The sequence below is a fragment of the Manis pentadactyla genome, chromosome 6 (assembly GCF_030020395.1).
Source record: "Manis pentadactyla isolate mManPen7 chromosome 6, mManPen7.hap1, whole genome shotgun sequence".
In the NCBI taxonomy this organism is placed as follows: Eukaryota; Metazoa; Chordata; class Mammalia; order Pholidota; family Manidae; genus Manis; species Manis pentadactyla.
In genome coordinates, this window is record NC_080024.1 from 107,313,197 (window position 1) to 107,333,945 (window position 20,749).

A 20,749-nucleotide genomic window follows, 5' to 3' on the forward strand; every position below is an offset into this window, starting at 1 on the left:
GGGGCAGGGCAGGAACTGTTCTGGAATCTCTCTAGGACTCAGAAGCAGTAACTGGTCCTGCTGGTCCCACTTCTGTCTTAAGTCCTCTTCCCCTCAGCCTGCAGTGACCCTTACCCCTTCCCCTCAGCCCGGGGTGCTCCTGACTCTCACAGCCTCAGAGCACACCTTCTCAGTGTCCTGGAGGTCAGGCAGGCTGCCAGCTCCAGGCACCCAGGGCCCCAGGGTCTCGGCTGGACAGCCTGTTCTCAATGGATAAGGAGCAGCGACACACCTCATTCTCATTGCCTCTGAGGCCATCTAGGCACACGGGTGCTGTCCAGGGAGGAAGAAAAGGCAGAATAAAGAGACAATGAAGAAAGGGTGCCAGCCAAGAGAGGGTTTTAAATGAAAGGCTGGAAATGGGTACAGAGGGAGGAAGGCAGGCAGTAGGAGCTCAGCAGGAGGTGCTGGCACCGCAGGCTGCAGCCCTGGGAGGACCCTTTGTGATGCCCGCTGCAGCAACAGGCAGGTGAGCAGCTAGCACTGTGCTTCTGCCTCCTCAGTGGACATTAGGGGGTTTTAGTCTTTTCCTAGTCCAGCTGCTTCTAGTCTGTGGCTCTTTTATTTCTGTCTTGCACTTCTCTGTCCCCTACAGCACGGGTCCTACAGTGTGATAAAACATCACTAGTTTAATCAGTGTGGGAGAAAGGCCAAGAAGAGTCAGTGAAAAACCTAACCTTGCATGTTAATGACATGTGGTGACACACAGTTTAAGTACAACCTCAACGTCCTTATAAAAGCTACTGGATGGCCTTGAGGTTCTGTTTTAGGAATAACGATGACAGTGGTACATCTATGGTGTATGAAAACATCACTTGTTTACATGACTCATTCCTATGCCATCTGTCTTCTCACAGAAATTGAAGCCAACTGCAATTATCCCCATCCAGGGAGCCACGGACTGCACCCTGGGGACACCACCTGGGTGACATCAGGATGACAGACATTTTCCTGAACACTCTGAGAGCTGGAGCATCCTTCTGACTCTGCCCTTGGCCTCACACTGCGTACCATTCCTGCTAGAGACCATATCATACGTGGTGACTGATTTCTTTTAGCACTAAAGATGAAAGATGTGAGTGTAAATAGAACAAGACTATTTAAAGCTCCTGGCCACATTCATAAAAACATTAAGATACAGAACTGGTTTGACTTCCAGTTCATCAGGGACATGATGTCCCTGAAGAAATTGAACCCTCAGCAGATTTCTACTACCATCTCACAGGATGGGGATTTTTGGCATTTTCCATTCACATGTCTCAAATTGGAGGGATCTGAGATGAGCCGTAAAGGCCCACCTGTCTCCCTGGAGACCCGGAGTCGCTGGCCATTGCAGAAGGCTCCCCTGCCCCTCCGGCCCGTGTACAGCCGCTCTTCTGTGCAGTGGTAAATCACTCCAAACTCCAGCTGTGGGATGCGGGGACAGGACAGAAAGCAAATGTGGTTCACTTGTTGTTGACACAGAAAATAACAGTCATTCAAAAGCTAATGCATTCTAGGTGTTACAAACTAATGCCGTGATGGTGGAATAGAAATTACCTTCCAAAAGGGGACTAAAAACAATTAGTGTCAGATTCAAAACTAGACCTAGACATGAAAGCAAACTTTCTTTTTTAAAACAACCATTCTTAAACATACTAAAACTAATAAAGCTGTATTAAAAATTAACATCATTGTCAAGCATTCGTAACTAAAGGTTATTGAAAAAGCTAAATTCTTTTTTTTAATTAAAGTATCACTGATATACAATGTTATGATGGTTTCAAATATATAACACAGTGGTTCAACATTCTCCCATATTATCAAGCCCTCACCCCCCACCCCAGTGAGGTCACTGTCCATCAATGTAGTAAAATGTTACAGAGTCATTAACTGTATTGTCCATGCTCCACCACTGTCCCCATGAAAACCTATATTGTGACTGTGAATCATTGTGCTCCTCAATCCCCTTCTCCTTCCCCATCCCCCCATCAGCCCCTCCCTTTTGGTAACCACTAGTTCCTTCTCAGTGTCTATGAGTCTACTCCTATTTTGTTCCTTCTTTTTTGCTTTGCTTTTATACTCCACGGATGAGTGACATCATCTGGTATTTGTCTTTCTCCGCCTGGCTTATTTCACTGAGCATAATACCCTCTAGACCCATCCATGTTGTTGCAAATGGGAGGATTTCTTTTCTTTTTATGGCTGAATAATATTCTATTGTGTCTATGTATGACATCTTCTTTATCCATTCATCCATTGATGGACCCTTAGGTTGCTTCCATATCTTGGCTATTGTAAATAGTGCAGCAATAAACACAGGGATGAGTATGTCTTTTGGGATCAGGATCTTGTTTTCTTTGGGTAAATTCCTAGAAGTGGAATTCCTGGGTCAAATGGTATTTCTATTTTTAATTTTTTGAGGAACTGCCATATTGGATAAAGCTTAATTCTTTAGAAAGCCTCTTTTTTCTGGGAGGAAAAAAGGCTACTCTAATCAAACCCCACCAGAAACCCTCAACACTGCTGGCATGTGAAGAATTCAGAATGCATCTGCAAAGCCGGCAGAATCACAGAGCCCAAGGGCAACTCCAGGAAGCAGGAATTGATCCACCAAAGTGGATCCAAAGTGGCGCACTCCTGAGCAGGCAGGGTGCTTGTAGCAGCCACACCACATCAAGCAAGTGTCAAAAGGCCTTAGACAACAGACTCCCAGTAAGAAGCAGTGAAAAGAAGAGGTGGAGCATGGAAGAAATGCTCCCTCACACCCACTCTTGCTCCTTTCCTCCACCAGCTTCCCCCTAAGGACAGCAGGTGTGCTTGGTCTGGGGGCTGGCCAAGTGCTCATCCCTCTGGGAAGTGAAGAGAGACACAGGCCAAAAGCCTCAGGAAAGTCTTGGCTGGCTCAGCCACAGTGGAATGGACACTCTGACCTGTAGGAAAATGGCTTATATCTGGGGAAGACCATTCAGTCAGCTTATGGATAGCCTACAGCCTCCCAGCAATGTCTAACCATCCTCCTCCTTCCCGTCAGACTGACTTTAAAGGGCTTCCCAAATCAGGGTCTGCCAGAACTGGGCTGTGCTCTGAGTGCCTGGGGTGGGGTGGTAGGCAGCCTGGAGGCCTTTGCTGGCAGGAGGGTGGGATGCTCCCCGACCAGGGACTCTCACCACAAGGCCAGGCCACCTGTGCACAGCCACACACGCCAATCCATCATGGGCTATGGGCCTCACCAGTCAGCAAATTTGCAGGCCTGCTGCATTTTGGCCCCCCACTTACTGACATGCAGTTATGAGCATCACCCATTGGGCTTAATGCTCGGTGACAACATTTAACAGAGAAACAAATGAATAAAATAACTCCTTAACCAGATTTCAATATTATAATTCTTGCTTATCTTCAACTGAAGTACTTTTACACAGTCATAAACTTCTTTCAGTTTCCATGCTGGGATCCATCCTAACCCTGAGGACTAAGATGAGAAAACAGTATTCAAATGGAGAGCTGCTTTTGAAAAACACTGAGCCCCAGTCCTACTTAAATATAATAGCAGTAACTACAAAGAAATTGGGGCTTTTCCTAAGTGTTATTGCTTACATTGATTTAAAAAGTTTAAGCCTGGGTCCCATGCCTTTTGTGCAGATCCCATGATGTTACTGAGTTCTAAAGGTCCATGGGAACTCTGAAACAGCCACATTCTCATACTAGTAACTAGAGAAAGATGAAGAATTAATAGAATATTGGGATTAACAATGTCCTCCAAAAATAGGACTTTCTTTTGTGTGTGACTTGATCACACGCCCCAGGGGTCAGATGGAGACTAACTTGCTCAGAACTATCCCTTTCATGCCTTCCACGGCAGCATTGCACAGAGGGCATGGTGGAAAAGGGGGTCAGCCACCACAGGGAATCCCCAGGCCTATATACCCCAAAATCAGTTTCTATTTGTTTACTTTTTTGCATTGGAAAAACACATGCTTGTATTTACTAGTCATGATTGAGGTACATGACAAAGAGAAAAACAGGAGTGCAGTGGTGGAAATTGAGAAGGAAGATGACGAAATGAAACCCAAGGGCTTGGGCTTGCCAGCTGGGGGCCCACCCACAACACACCTCTTGGTTCACGGCAAATCCAATGCTTACTGCCACTGTTGGAAACCTGCAAAGGAAAACAGAATGGTTGACAAGCTAAAACATAAATGGTCTCAAGCAAACCAACATGTGAACTCTCAGGGGCCTCTGTGTGCCTCTGCAGCAATGGTACTTGGGGCACAGAAGGACGTTTATACAGTGTGGGTGGGTTTATTTTTTTTAAACTATTTCCCACAATTTCACTAACTGATTCCAAGACAAACAGGCTTAGCTGACCGTGTTGTAAGATAGGTGACCTTGAAAAAGAACAGCATTCTAAAGTCACGAAAGATTGATATAGTTTGATAATGCCCATTGAGTACCCAATTGTGAGAGACTTTAATCATGTGCACTCTGGTTCTCAGAGACCTAAGGGGACAGCAGAGACCTCCAAACAGGCCAGACCTATGGCCTACACAGGGTAAGGAGAGGCCCCCAGGAGGCGACATCGCAGACCCCAGGCTACAGCCTCCACCCAGAGCCCAGGTCCTGCGACAGTGACATCCCTCCTCACTCTCTCTGGTGTGAGCATCCAGCCAGCCAAAAGCAAATGGGGGTCACTGCCACCCACTGGAGGTGGGTTGTAATGTCGCAGTTTGCCTGCAGTTTTAATTTGTGATTCACTGTTGCTGTTCTAAATCTTCAAAATAATCTCTCCTTTCTGTGAAGATCATCAGAGCTTCATCAAGCAGGAACCAAGAAAACTGAGTATATCTAAGTCACAGGAAAGCTAGAACACTGGGCCCAGGGCTGAGCCTGACCTGGCTGTGGCCACGCTCTCTGTCACCTTGCTTCTTGGCACCAGGAAGGCACGCCCCCTGGTTCGCCCCCTTCCAGCTCTCAAAAGAGCTCCCTTCCTACCTGCGTCAGTCCTGACGTTGTGGGGTGCAGAATGAGCAGGCCCTGTCCCTAACTGAGCTATAGCAGCCAGGGCATTGGGGCCTTTAGGCCACGAGAGGCACCATGGCTGTGGCCCCATGGTGGCTTCTGGGCTGTGTGGGTCTGTGCTAGACACGTTGTCCAAGTGACACTTCTTCCTAAGTCATCTCTCTGGCCCCACATTCCCATCGGCCCTGGGGCCGCCGGGGCCCACGAAAGTCCTTCAGGTGGACATGAGGCCTGCATCACATGGCAGGGCTCAGCCCATCCTGTCCCCATTACCAGCACACTGGAATGACCAGCAAGACAGGCGAACAGGGGCTCCATGTGGCGAGGCACACCTGAGGGGGATGTCACACTTAAGTTAAAATTATAGTCTGGTGACACTGTTGTCACCAGATGATACTACTCCACTGCCTCAAAAGGTCCACCTGTATGACCAACGACAGACTGAATTCTCAAGGAGACCCACGTTAAGAAAGGGTGATGATTAACACGACACATGGGGTTACTTTACACAGTTTTCTTGAGACATACCCTTTGAGGGAAAACACGAAGGACAGAGCCAGAGTGAAGACCCTCTAGCTGGGCTGTGCTCCCATCCCTCACATGAAGCAAGGATATGGAGTGGTTCCCAGTCAACCCAGTGCTGGCCTTGCCTGTGAGCTTGAGGATGCAGACGCACTCACCCAATCTAATGCATGAGGGCCTGAGAAAGGGCCAGGAACCTGTGCCAACAGGTTCTCCAGGCAGCCCTACATGTGCTCACTGCAGAGAACCACCCTCTGTGGACAGCACATCACTTTCACTTGGGTCCTTGAGCAGCTCCGATGCTCCCCCACAACTATTCAGAGCGACTGGGGCCGAGGCCACAACCCTGTCACCTCCCGAGCTTGGCAGCTCACTTCCCATCCCCCCAGAACCTCTCAGACTTCCCCAAAACCACTGCCTTTTAGCTGTTATTTGCCGGTCAGATTAGTCCAGCCAGCTGCTTCTGGGCTCCTCACCCCATCTCATGGGGACATGAGGTTCGCACCCATTCACGGAGGCTCCGGAACATCACCCCTCAGGGGCTGCTGTCTATACCTCGTACTCCTGAGGCTGCCGGACCACACACACTTTTCTTTTTTTTTAATAACTGCTTATTTCTCCAGGGGTCCTCCTGAAGGGGTCCTTCTTAATTTAACCCAACATTTTAAGCATAACAAACACAGTAGTTTTTAAACAAGTGATTGACTACATGCTCTGAGAGCATCTCAGAAACAGGAATCCTTATTTTAAAAATATTGAGACTTGACCACGATTTTAATGAGACTAGAAACCTACTAGATGTTTGCTTACATATTCCTGCTTTGGAAAAGACAGTCTTAGAGTTTGGGCACTAGAACGGGGGTGCCCTGCCTGAACTAATGCTTACCTGTGCACAAAGTTGCAGGTGCCATCAATGGGGTCCACAATCCAGGTGGGGCTGGAGGTGAGCACACACTTGGCCCCGGCAGCCGCAGCCTCCTCTGCAATGAACCTGTGGTGGGCAGGAGCTCAGCCTGAGAAAATGTGCCAAGATCTCAAGCCAAGTGCTTCAAACTGATTCTGGTCCCGTCAAAGGCAAAGCAGACACAGTAATGAGATTTCATTATGATTTCTTGGGGTCAGAGGAGGCACAGTCTATTAAAGACCATCCGCTTTTCCATCTCTCTGCTAGCCTACTTACTCAGCAGCATTTAGAGAACACAGAGCGACACCTCCATGTAGGAGTCTTAGAAAAGCACCAGGGAGTGCGAGCGAGCTGGGCAGGGAAATACAAGAATGAAGAACTGGGAAACAGATTTTAGAACACAAAGCAAAATTCTGCTTTAACTTTAACTGGAGAACAGAAGGCCAAGGACAAGATGACAGAGCACAAGGAGAGCTGGCCAGGGTGCAGGGCCCAAGACTTGGTTTAGCTCTCCCATGAGCAGACAGCTTCACTGGACCCCCAGTGCCAGATGTTACCTACAGCTAACACCTCCCAGGTCTGTACCCAGCCAGTCCTCCCGGAATTGCAGACAAGGGGACAATTAAATCTGCCTACCACATGGGTTCCACAGGAGCCAACATTTCTCCTTAGAGGCCCTCTCTAGCCTGGTCTCTCACCTTACAGTTCTGGGGTGGGCTGCACATTCTCATTCAGGCTCCCATGCCCATGCATCGTGTAGAAATGCAGCCCACTTACTCCACCAGTAGGTCATGGCCCTAGCTTCCTCCTTTGTAATTAGTCCTCAGTTGCACAGGCCCTCTATTTCCTGTTAGGAACCTGAACAAGACAACCAACATCTCCAAATTAACCTGCATAAAAGGGTACCCCTAGCTGTCTCCATTCACATCTGTCTCAGCAAAAGGCATTGCCAAGTGCCCAGATGCTCAGGCTGAAAACAAAGAAGGCATCCTTAATTCTCCCCTCTTGTTCCACTTCTCCCACCATCCACACAGGCTCAGTATAGCACAGTGAGGGCTGTGGGGGCACTGGTTTGTACATCACAGCTGCCACCTAAGAGTTGGTGCCCCTGCAGAGTGGGCCTCCACTTACACCCTCTGGAGTTGCCCTTGGGAGTAGACAGCATGTTCTATCTAAAGTGTTTCCAGGATAGGGCTCAGTGCACTAGAGTGCCCAGTACATGCCCTTAATGGCACACTACAGACTGCAGCTCACCAGGGGTAGAGCCTCTGCCTCATACACTGCCTCGTGGCCAGGGCCTCTTTGCTTTATGTGTGAACATGAGGCCTTGCAGAGGCATTCTCATGCCATGCCCATGTCTATACTAGAGAAAAAGGAGACCTGAAGACACTACATTTTACTGAGCAGGAAAAATAAGTGATGCCTTCTGTGGGCATGTGCTGTGCTGTCAATTGTGGTCACCAAGCAGCTGCTCAGCCCCTGGAGAGGTCAGAGTGCTGGGCAGACTACTCCCCTCAGCCTCAAAGTGCTAGAAATCTCAGTCCCCAGAGGAACCTTGTGTCCTAAGATTTGGCTTCATGAACTTGCATATAAGATTGCCATCATACTGTAAATGAAAAGATGGACATGGAAATCTGTATCTGCTCTGCCCTGCAGGAGCCACTAGCCACATGTAGCTGTCCAAGTCTAGATAATTTAAGTAAAAAATTAAAAAATAACAAGACAGTTCCTTTGTCCTGCTAGTTGCATCTAGAGTCTGCAGACAGCTCTGGACAGAGCAGACAGCCTTTCTGTCATCTTGGGAAGTTCTACAGGTCCATCACTCTTCTGTCTGTGGCACTGTGGACAAACAAGTGCCTTGCAGTCTGATGCCACTTGTCAGTCAATACAGTGCTGTTACGTGCACTGGAACTCATCTGGTCTCCTGCTGCTCTGCTCTGAGCAGCCAATCATTTCTACTTCACAGATTATGACATTCATGGTCTCTATTTACACACACTCATCTAGACCCTTCCATCTGATAGATTATCTGAAAGATGTCAGTGTAAATGATGAGTGTACACATATCATTTTCAGGTTGGTGTTTCCACTGCTCCCCCCAACTCCTACTGTTCCCTGAAGAAACCCACATCTGAGTAGGCAGGACCCTGGAGTAGGGAGCAATGAGCAAGACACTTGAGATCCACATCGAGCACCATTCACCCAGAGGCTTACAATCCAGAGAGTTGGCCAGATGCAGTGGGTGCCAGTTGCTTTTGTCTGCTCTTTATCACTTCCGCCTGCTGGGAACTGCCTCCCTACCACTAGCCTCCTCTCTGGGGTTTTGGATTCATTTGGGTCATGTGATCCAGGCAGGCAAGTCTAGATGGAACAAATGGGTCGGTGGAAGACTCGGAGTCAGGGGAGCCAGGGTGCAACCAGACAGTAAAGCCTGAACTCCCAACCGCAGCAGAATCACCTCTGGTGTGAACAAGGAATCACTCCATGTCACTGCTGACCATACCAAGCCTTAGCTCTGCCAATTTTCTTAGCCAAAGGCTTAAGGAATTAAATCTGTTTCCAACGCCTTCTTATATAGCTACATGATTTTCCTCCCCTGCAACGGCTTGCAAGTATGTGTTCATGTCCTAAAAACACGTTTAAGGACAAAATGCCAAAGCACAAATGGAGCACAAGGTCAATAAAGCAATGAGAAGACACTACTAAGGTCAGGATGGGAATGGAAATGACTCCCATACAAAGATAAGCTCTCAGGAAGCTGAGGAGGAATGTGCAATTCTCTTCCCTTTTAAGCTTGACTCTAGGTGGGAAGCTAGCACTTACCAGAGTTAAAGGGAAGCTGTGGGGGTCTCCAGGGAAGAGAGAGAGCCTCTGTGCAGGATAGACATCAAACACATGCATCAAAGAGCGCAGCCTGCAGGACAGAGGCCACCCCCTGGCCACACTGCTGGCAGCTTAGGACCTGCAGGTTTGTGAGGTCTGTTGCTCGTTAGCGGACCATGTGGGGCACAACCTGGGGGCAGGAGCTGGGGGCTCACCAGGCAGCCTGCTCTGCGGCGGCACTCACAGTGCCTCTGTTGGCACAGCTTTCGTTCTGCAGTGTTTCTGACAGGCATCACTCGCAATAACCACACTGAGCCCTGGGCTGGCTTTTTCACTGGTTGATTACTCGCACCCAAGCCTTCTCCTCTCACCCGCCACCCCAGTGAAGGGAGATGGAAGGAGCATCATCCCTTCCCAACTGCCTCATCCTGCAGCCAGCACTTTGAAGTAGGGTCTTGGACTGCGTCCACTCTACTGAGGCACCCAAAGTGCCTCCCTGCTATGTGGGGAGAGGTGCAGTTTCTATTCACCAAAACCCAACTTTCTTTGGAAGCTAGTACCTACAGAATGGAAAGAACATTCCTCAGCTCTCCTCTGAGAGGTGGGGACATCAACTTGGACAGATAGAAATGTGAAATAATGGCAACCTTAATAAAAGCATTGGAACACACAAAAGTAGAAAAAAAATACATGTCATTAAATTTAGGGAGCTCAAGGCCATTTCCCAAGTCTATCTAATGTATAAGAGGAAAAAGCAACTGGGTAAGGTTCAAAGCTTAGTAAAAAATTAGAGTGATACATACTGCTGTGTAATTTAACTTTTTTTTCCTAATAGTTATAACAGGCCCCTCTTACAATGACCAAGTGCATCTGGGTCTTTTGCTCCTTTCTAGTTTGTTTACTCTGTGACAAGGTCAGGGTCACCCTTCAGTCCAACTGGGAGCCAATTAATGTTCCTAGGCCTCATCTTCTCAAGCCACAGCCTGGCTCCTGCCAGCATTGCAGCAGGCTCTGCTGCCCAATGACATGGGAAAATGATGAAAAGCAAGCATCTAGCTAGTGGTGGCCAGGAACATATTTTTTCCAAATCCCGGGCCCATTGCAGGGCATGGGGGTGATCATGATGGACGAGGCCATGTCCCACCAAAGGGGGCCCAGAGGAGGGCAGGGGAGGCAGCTGAGTACACTGAGCACTAAAGCTGCTGTCCTCCCCCCTTTGTTGTGCCACCCAGAAAAAAGGGACAAGAGTGCGGTGTGTATAAGTATGATGCAGTGATGCTATTGAATATTTTCAATCAATAAACTTGGATCTAACTCAAAACCATCAACCGAAAACAGGTTTAGGTGCCAGCAAAGGCAGGCCCAGATGGTAATGTGGGCGATGTTAGCGTCGTGCTGCAAAGACTGCCTGTCAAAAGCTCTACTTGGTCTGCTGCTCACTTCCTGTCTTTACCACCGTGTGTCAGCATTGGGGCTGGAACTGCACAGATGACCTTGGTCAGGCCTCATTCCTAGGTGAGGAGACTGAGACCCTGAGGAGTGGAATAATTTGCCAAAGCTGAGGCAAGGAGCAGGTTTAAACCTGACTATTCTTTGATTCAGTCTACTCCTGTCTTCTAGATTGGGGACCCAGACTTTGGCTTTCACGAATGAGTGAAATAAAATAATACAACCAGGGAGGCTACATCAGGTTGTTTCTCATTTTATTCAAAACAAAACAGTTGCAATATACCTTTAATATTGTCTCATGAAGGACTAAAAGAGGGGGACAGCATAAGCTCAGAATGGAAGAAAGTCCTTCCTAAGAAAGGGTAACAGGCAACCTTATGCTAACTTAATGTTTAAGGGATATATTTAAATACTCTATGTCCAAAAAATTACAACATACTATTTTATAATACGTATGCAATTTTTTTCTCATCACAAATTTATCAATTTGTCTATGATCTAAAATAAAATTAAACATCCCCAAATTCTGGTACTTACTTTTAAATCTTAGTCATTGGCAAAAAACCAAACTTGACATAGATATTGAAAAATGACTTCATCTATCTACATTTTCCAGGCAAACTGAGCAGAGAGTAGGTGCAGTGATGGACAACCTTCACCTGCATCCCAGCACTGCCCTCAGCTCTGAGAAGGAAGTGGTGGCAAAGAGCTGAGGGCTGACCGTTGGGGTAGTCACGTCTTGTTCCTCATGGAACGGCCGGTACTAGCTTGTGGACTGCAGTTTAGGAACTGCTGCTCTGAATCGCTGATTACTGGTTTGGGGGGGGCTCACCATCCCCCAGGGCTTTTTCACAGATGGAGGCCTGGCATCAGCAGGTTAGAGAAGCTCCCAGGCAAGCCATACACACACTCTAGGCAGGGTCCACTGCTCTGGGTTAATGGTTTTCCAAAGAGGCTTTGGAACCTGGTGGTCCCCTGGTGACTCTGAGGCTATAGGGTGAAGGGGGAGGCTTTGATTACCCATATAACACATTGACTTTTATCCTGGGATACACAGAAATGAATATTAAATTTACCTTGTACAAATGGAATCCATGCCCCATATTGACAAAAGTGGGTCCAAACCCCTAGCAACTGCTGTGAACATGTACAATAGGCATGCAATTTCAGAATTCGCCCATCAGAGTAATCTGACTGAAAAACGCCAGACGCCCTGGTAATACCATTATGCCTAGTCTTACAGTGACCTTGAGGTCTTCACCAAGACTTCACAGAGCTGGGCCAGCCCTCATTTCTGTCACAGCCACTTGGACCAATACCACAGAAACCTCAAGTACCAAAATAGTTCCTCAACCAGCAACAGCTGGCTGGTTACTGCAGCTTTTTTCCTTTCAAAGAATAAAAGCAATCCATATAATTCTTTTGGCATAGCCACTTAATTTAGATTTTAAAAGTTAAGAAATCATATGCATTTTAGAGCTTATAAGCTTATAGGCATTAAAACATGTGAGGGATGCTGACTTCACACTGAATAAGGGAACAGGAAGTAACAGATGCTCAAACACAAAAATTGTCAACAAAACAGAACAAACATAACCACTGGCAGAGAGAATTTCCAAGGGAGTACAGGTGACCCTGAGATAACCTAACCAGTTGGGAAGAAACAACAGGAAAAAAGGAAGTAAGTTTGAGCACTGGCTGGTTCTTTCCTTTGTTTAATCATCCACAGGAAAAAAATGTATTGCTCGATTCTGTGCTAGATGGATGCTGAGGGAGACCACCTCACATATTTCTGCCACGTAAATCCATACAAACGTGGGATCTGAATGTTAGCCCAGAAACGTACACCGGAAATCCACTAACTGGTATTCCAGTTTTAGCGATTCTCCACTGGGGAGGATAGAAACCCCTTGAATCCATGGCATGGTTTTCAAATTGTTCTGCAGAACTCTGGGGGTACAGGAGGGGCCTCCCAGAGCTCCAGGAGTCTTCCTCTGGGATCTATAGCCCCCTTGGAACTAGATATAAAATGCTGTATAAATATTTGCATTTTTCTGAGGGAAAGATGAATAGCTTACATTGGATTCTTCACGTGGTGACCCCCAAAAGGTTAAGAGCTTCTGCTCTATAGATGATGGTAGAGTTCTCACAAGGGCCTTCCTGGAAGGAGTGGCCTTCCCTGCCACATGCTTTGGCCTGGCAAAGGACACCATTGGGTTGGGGGTCTCTGCCTGCACAGCTGATGGCACCTGTGGGGTCACGTCCTTCTTGGAGAGTCTGTGTGGGGCCACTGAGCAGACGCCGCCTGCCAGGGAACACTTCTGCTCCAAGACACTCCAGAATTAGGCTGAGTGGGTTTGCAGAGGGAAGCAGGGCGCCTCCTCTGAGCACACATGTGGAAAGTGAAGCCTTTTCAGGACTCTGAGGTGATGTATGGACATGAGGGTGTCAAGGTGATGGTGAAGAGAGTAACAAGGGTCGGTTTGTCAGCCACACAATCACAATACTGGGGGGCAGGCAGACTGGGAGGCTTCCTGTTTTGTCTACTGCCATCAACCAGCATGTAGTCCTGAGCCTTCTCTGTGAACATGTCACCGTGCTGGGGTGTTTCCCTGAGGGATACACCTACCTGTGTGAAGGAAACTGCTTCTGCAGCTCAGAAATAATTAAATCTTCCACAAGGTGATCTGTTTCTGTCACAAGATCCGCAGCTGATGTTTTTGTTGAGACATGTTTTTCCTCAGAAAGGGCTTTTCTGATGATCTGAAGTAAAATATGGCAGGTAGGTTAGACTGGCAAGCTGCCTCCTCCTCTGTGGGGTGGGGTGTGCTGCCCTGGGGAGAGGTGGTGAGTGGGGATCTGTGGACCACTCACCTCCTCCCACACTGACAGGCCTTGTGGGCTCAATGCTGCACCCAAGACCTGTTTCTGTTTCTGTTTCTAGGGAGCTTTAATCACCCACTATTCTTTTTGCATGGAAGATAGACTCACTTGAAGTTATTTTGTCTTACCTGTTAAACAATTTCTTTGAAGGAAAAGAAAAAGTGGTTTTGCAGAGTTTGAAACATCATCCAATGAAAGATGTTTGCCCTACAGGGCCTCATGCATTTGAATTTATACTTCAGGGTAAGAACTTTTCAAAATATGAATCAAACGAGATGGAACATGCTCTTGAATCCAGATGACAAATGTTCAAACTGAGGAAGCAGGGAAAACTAGAACTGGAATCCTGCTGCTCCAGTCAGAGCCCTACTGACCGTCCAAAGGGGACTAGCAGGGAACTGCTTCGGTTCCTGGGACCTCCCTGAGCCCTCAAGGCTGAGCTGACCTACAGGCACTGCAGATGTGCGACCTGCCAGCACATCCGGTCCAAACCCACAGCAACTAAATTTAGGGGCGAGGAATGGAGGGCTCTCGAGCTCTGTACCTCCAGCAGGTCTAATCTGATTCCAGGAACCCCTGGGAGACCCAAACAGGAAGGCCTGTGGAGTGGTTAATCAGTCACAGTGTGCCTTGGAAAGATCAGTTCTATTTTGTGAAAAAGCACCCCTACTCCAGCACTGGCCTTCTTCATTTCTGTCCCCTGTAACAACTCGCTGTCTCCCTTACATGATGACAAAGCCAGGATACCTAAAAACAATCTCAGACCTTTCCTCCCAAACTGGCTGCCACCCCAAGATCCTGAATTTCTTCCAAAGCACCACTGATCACTCAGCTATCCAGACTTGCCGTCCTCTGTCCATCGTAGTACGTATTCTTCAGCCTCAGATAAGCATTTCCTGAGTGCCTTCTTCACACCCAGCCAGTGTTCTGTGCTAATGATGTGATGGTGAGGGCCCAAGGGGGCTCACCCTAAGTCTGCAGACAGGAGAGGCTCCCATGGAATCTTACTAAGCAGGAGCAGCCCCTGGACACTGAGCATCCCCCCTTATGTTTTACACAGTCCTCTCCTAGTACTGGCCCACACAAAACTAAGCCTAGACAGGTTCTGTTTGGCTTTTTCATCTTGGCTGCATAGATAACAGATACACATTACAGAAGATTTGGAGTGTGATGTATTTTTTAAATAATACAAGAGACAAAGCCCAGAGCAGTCATGCATATCCACTGAGACAGTCCATTCACATTTCCATGTCAGCCCCTGGACTGTCTGCCCCTGGGGCCTTCCTACCCCTTCTATCTGCAACTCATCATTGTCAGGTTAATTTCCTTAAGTCACCACTGTGTGTACAGCAAGTGCCTGCCAAATGATTCTCCAAAGGTTGTTTATAAATTTCAAACTCCTCAAATCCAACTCATGTGGCACCTGCCCATCCTCCAGAATCCCTAAATTTTGAGCTAGTCCAGACATCCTATCCATAGGTCATTTGGTAGAGCTTGTACCTTTTATTGAAATTCAGTGTGCTATGTGAGTATGTGTGTGGTGGGGACATGGGAAGTTTATGTGCATATGAATATGATGTGTAGTGCGTGTATGTGATATGTGTGTGTGGTGGTGGTGGGGTATGTGCATAGAGGGAAGGAGACAAACACCCTAACCAGAAGATATACCATTGGCCCTTCTGAAACTTTAACGTGTGAGTCACCTGGGGTCTTGTTGAAGTGAAGATATGGTTGAGCAGGTGTGGGTTTAGGGTCTGAGATTTTCATTTCTGAGTAGTTTTGTGGGGACACTGAGGCTGCGGGCCACACTTGAGTAGCAAGGGCTGGAGCAGGGTCTCAGACCCAAGTGAGGAAGGGTCCTCTGGAGGCTGGGATGCTGACTTGGTACAAACCTGAGTCCTGGGCCCCCCCACCTGAGGGGACACAGGCTTCATTTATGCTTGCTCCCATTCACACATGATAAGCATTCATGCAATTTAAAGCCATGATTCTTACCATTCACCCTGTAGTCTGTATAAATGCTGCATTAATAATTTTTAAGCACAGAGCAGCTTGCATCACTTTAATGATTAGAACTAACCAACAATGGCTTCCCACCACCCTTAGAACAAAGCCCAGATCTCATGTGACCAGGCCCTCACCATCCCCACCCTTATGGCTCCTTCCGCAGCTCTGGTTTTCTGGCTGAGCCTAACCAAATTTGTGTCTGCCCCAGGGACTTTATATTTTGTGGTCCTTCTATCTAGAATGTCTCACCATCTGAAATCATCTAGTTTGTTCCATTGTTGATGGTGCATCTCTCCCCACTGGTATACATGCTCCAGAAAAGCAGATGTCACTGTGCTGTTCCCTGCTGCACCCCTGGTATCTAGACTCATGGCATAGAGTAGGTGTACAAAATTCTTTGAATAATGAATAAAATACACAGACTACTTGAACAGATTCTGAACCATTTTTTCTGCTGGGCCATTAGAGTTTGTAGATCATGGTCTTTTTGTTTTGTTCTATTGTGCTTTCTGGTGACCATGTTCAAAAACTCTGATACACCTGAAGCCTGTCACCATCTAGCCTCCATCCACCAGCCCTTCCCTATTGGAGCCTGCCCGAAACTGCTTCTTGGCACTCAAGCCCATTCTCCACATCCCAGCCAGAAGAGCCTGCTAAAATCCTGACTGTAATCACGGCTCTCCCCAGCATACAGCACTTTATGGCTCCTTGTTATTCTAAGGATAAAGTTAAAACCTCTGAGGGTGGCAAACAATAGTTTTTGAGAGTTGGCTTGTAGCAGGGACTGTTTGACCCCAAAGAGCCAGCCTCCCCTCATCCTTAAGCTTAGCAAAGCATAGAGCCACCTCAACAGTTTGCACCTCTCTGCCTCTTGTGCAGGAGGTGCAGCCCTGTGACCAAGCTCTGCCCAAGAGGATGTGAATGGCGGTGATGTGTGCAACTTCTGAGGCACATACTTAAAAGGCCACTGTTGGCACTCTGATTCCTCTTAACATTTTCCCATGCCACTTGCTGTGATGTGGGTGTGGGGATGAGAAGTCAGCTTTAGTCACATGGGAAGAGTGTGCCTTCTTAGAGCAACAAGCAAGACGGAGCCTGGGTCCTCTGGGTGACTTCACGAAGCCAGGCTCCTACTCCAGACCTCCAGCTAGACTTCCATGGGAAAGAGAAAGAAATGTTTGCTCTGTCACTGGACTCTGAAGGAAGCCAAAGCATTGACCTGATGAACACAGGCCTCCCCTAACCTCTACATTCTCCCTCCCCTCCTGGCAACACGGCTATTAGGCTCCAGCCAAACTAAATCATTGATCCTTCACATTTTCCGACAGAACCGCCAACCTTCCTCTGGCCCATGTTCTCTTTTTTTGTGACTCAATTCAAATGTCACCTTCTCTGAAATGTCTCCAGCTTCTGCGGGCAGCATGGGGTACTTATGCTGAACACAGACCCTTGACTGCCCGGCAGTTCCCTCGTAGTTAAGGACCGTTGCCTGTCCTCTGTGTCCACCTCCCACAGGCAGATCTTGCAGCCTGTACAAGGGCTGCCATGGATGAGTCTCAGTGAACATTTGCTGAATGAATGAATGATTTCTTGGCTGCTGCATGCTGAGCTCATAGGTGATAAAGTCTGAAGGCATTCTAGGAAGTGCCCTTGTGAAGCTGTATTTAACCTCACTGGTATTTATGCACTTGGTCTTCCAGACGCCAATACACACAACTCTTGTATGTGGAGGAGATGCATACTCAGGGCCTGTCTGGGCAATCTGGGCAATGTCTGATGTCATATGGGCACACTTTCCCAAGGAACGAGGCCCCTGACAACAAATCATATTAGGGAGGGGAGATTTACGGATTCAGAAGGAAGATGCTGTATCATTTTTTTAAAGCATTTTTTTTGTTTTTATTAATGCTTATTATTGTTTGCTATGATCGTTTTGTTGTGCGCATGTGTCACAAAGAAAGAGTGGGGCTTGAGCAGAGGGGCACGCCATGCCATGCTCCATGCTCACTGGCCATATACAGTGCAGTCCCATGGCCACTCCCCTCTCAGCTGCTGCCACTCCTTTACCTGGCCCACGTCCCACAAACACCAGAGGAGGAACCTGCAGATCATTAAGTCCTTCCTCTCATGTGGTTACAAACCAGATTCCACTTCTGAAGTACATTTCCCCATATGCTGCCCTTCTCCTACTGCATGCCATTGCTTGCCTGCATTGTTATAACAGCTTCCAAATATCCTTCTGTCTTACTCCTGTGAAGCATTGTTCACCTTGTGCAGAGCAGGTTCTCCAGAAAGCAGACCTACCTCCTAGCATTCTCTGTGGCTTGTTGGGCTCACTCTGAGGACGGCAGGCCCGTGTCCTGAATGTGAGATCCCCTATGACTGCCGTGGACCCTGTCCCTCTTGCCATGCTCAGTCACTCCCTGAGGTTCTCCCTCCTGCAACTCCAGCTTTGGACATAAAGTTCCTTCCGCCCAGTGGCTGTCCCTGCCTTACTACTGCCTGTCTGTCCCTGAGAGCTTCTTCCAGGAAGCTGCCTGTGTAGCCCCTGCCCACCACCTGGGTGGGGACCCTTCTCTTGGGTCAGTGGTTCTACAGCACAGAGTGCACACCCAGGCACCACATGGAGCAGCACTTATTACTGCTGGCCACTGTCGTCTCCTCCACTGGACCGTCAGCTTCTGGAGGGCGGAGCTTTGCCTTCCAAATTAGCAGCTCCAGGGACACCCCCACTCTCACCCCGTCGTACCACACAGGCTCCACTCTGCTTCTCTGGCCCAGGCCCATCAGACAATATGCATCCCAGTGGGTATTCACAAGGCTATCTGTTGGATTTCCATATGTGGCACAGCCATATAAATGAGCTTCCTTTCAGTCAGCAATGACTCAGAAACCCTAGTTCTTCAGAAAAAAATGCTTCTGAGTTCCCTTTGTCCATCTCATAGCACCATTAGGGGGCACAAAGGATAAACCTGCAGTTTAGAATCAGATAGATCCAAACTTAAAGCACCGCTTGGGAGATCATGGGGGATCGTGTAGCATCTGAGAGCCTTTGTCTTATCTGTAACAATGGTAGTGGCTAAGACACTGGGGTGTAAGAATCAATAAGGAATTGTATGTAACGGTCTATGGACAAAATGCTTCAGGTACACATGCAGACCTTTACCACTCTAGTTATCTGTGAGGACATGTATCTGACAAAATTTAATGACTTACAACAAAAAACAAAACCCACCATATACACAATGTACAAATCTTAAATAGGATGTTGAAATACTAGGTTAAGAAAAGTTTAATTCATAATTTTTACCTCACTGAGAAAGGTGGTGATGCCGTGTTGCATTTTAAAATAAATCAGTATTAGACTCAGGAAGCCCTGCCCTCAGTCACAGCCACATCTAGAGGGACGGCCAGCTTAGTTACCTGTTAAAGCCCCTTATCACTCAAAAGCTGTTTTCTCTTAGCCTTAGAATTTTAAACGTTCTCATTCTGCCAGCAATAAGTTACTGTATGCTGTTTTTCAATTAATGTTTTTCATCTACTCAATAACTAAGCATGCCCTTCATAGACCTCCTGGCCTGGGTCTCTCCCTCCAAATAACATTCTGTTAATGTTTAATATATAAAACATGGGCCTTTAGTCACTGAAGTCTGGATTTCAAATCTAAAAGAAAGGATACCATCAGCTAAAGCATCAGAGCATCATTCAGAGACAGGCCCAAATGCCTCTTCCTGTCTTTGGACTTTACCTGCAACCTTGGCTCTTCCTACCTATAGCCTTTGAACTGGTTCACTGGCTATCTCTGGGTCTCCAGCCTGCCAGCTCACCCTGAAGATTGGACTTGTCAACCTCTGATTGATTCTATTTCCCTGGAGAACCCTAATACATATGACAATATAAAACCCACAAAGCAAATCAGATGCCCAGGCAAGAACATGGCTATCATGGGGCACAAGTGGTCAGCAGTTCATATCTGTTAATATATTACAAACAACTGCAGAACCTTAATCACAGGAAAGAGGAGTGGTTAAAGCAGAGGTGGGCCAAGGATGCCAGATTCTCCTTAGCTCCATGGCTAAGTTTGCTCAAACTCACCGGCTACTTTCCAAGTTCCCATCACCCTGTCTTCCCTTGCAGCCCCAGCAACCCTGCCAGGCACCTGAACACCTCCTGTGCCAAATCCAGGGGGACACTCTTCATCCACATCTCAGCTGCATCTGTGTCATCGGGTCCTTTCTGCCAGGGTCTCAGAGACCCCCATCTCCTGGTGTTTCTCCTTCAGACTACTCCTTTTAAGAGGTGTGTCTAAGAACTCAGGTGGAGCCCCACCCTCAGGGGCCATGTTCCCTGAAGACCCACCTACTCCATCACCAAGGTGGAGGGCTTCCTCTGTCCCAGGCACAGTCTAAGCAGTTCACACATGCCAATTATTTAATCTTCATGACAACTCTGAGGTAATAATTATTATTCTTGTGTTAAAGATGAGGAAACTGAGGCACAAAGAAATTAGGAAAGTTGCCTAAGGCCATACAGCCATAAGGTGCAGGAAAAGGGGTCCTGACACAGGTGTTCCAAATCTTCCATTTACTAAACAGAGTCCACTCCTCCAGGGTGGAGGTTCCATAACTGACGGTTCCCAAATCCCTATCTGGTCCAGAGTTCTCTGCAACACAGTGAAATCCACCCAGGTGCCCAAGCCAGGAACCCAGACGTTCCTCACTCCAAGGTTTCCTGAGACTTACAACTCTTCACTAAGTCCACCTACCATGAAATTCATTAATCATCACAACTCACCTAGGTCACCTGAGTCTGACACTCCCTGCAACTCCACCCTCCACAAGAGGCCTCCCTGTGTTACCGATACCCCTGCCCAGCGGCCTGACACTCTTCTTCACCTGAGCTTCAGCCAAGGTGCACATCCTGCAGCTCCTGGGGGCTGCCTTTGCTTTCACCCCTGCATGCCCACCTTCTCTCTGTGAGTGGATCCCTTCTCTTCCCCTCTACCCACCCCAAGCCCCTCACCCAACCTCTCTAGTGGACTCCTGCTTTTCCTTTTGAGAACACAATTCAGGTATGACTTCCTCCAGGAAGCTGTCCGCCATCTTCCAAGGACTGGAAACAGCT

The 20,749-nt window shown here is 47.8% G+C and overlaps 1 protein-coding gene across 5 annotated transcripts in view; it reads right to left on the bottom strand.

Moving 5' to 3' along the window:
• IMPA2 (inositol monophosphatase 2) overlaps window positions 1-20,749 on the bottom strand; it is a 104,777-nt gene that overhangs the window by 76,650 nt on the left and 7,378 nt on the right. For all 5 annotated transcript variants that reach the window (XM_057504032.1, XM_036932711.2, XM_036932708.2 and 2 more), the window contains exons 2-5: window positions 13,365-13,498; window positions 6,446-6,550; window positions 4,132-4,177; window positions 1,338-1,446 (exon numbers count right to left, since the gene is read on the bottom strand). In XM_057504032.1, coding sequence (XP_057360015.1) covers window positions 1,338-1,446; window positions 4,132-4,177; window positions 6,446-6,550; window positions 13,365-13,498 — 394 coding nt within the window. The remainder of the gene's footprint in view (window positions 1-1,337; window positions 1,447-4,131; window positions 4,178-6,445; window positions 6,551-13,364; window positions 13,499-20,749) is intronic.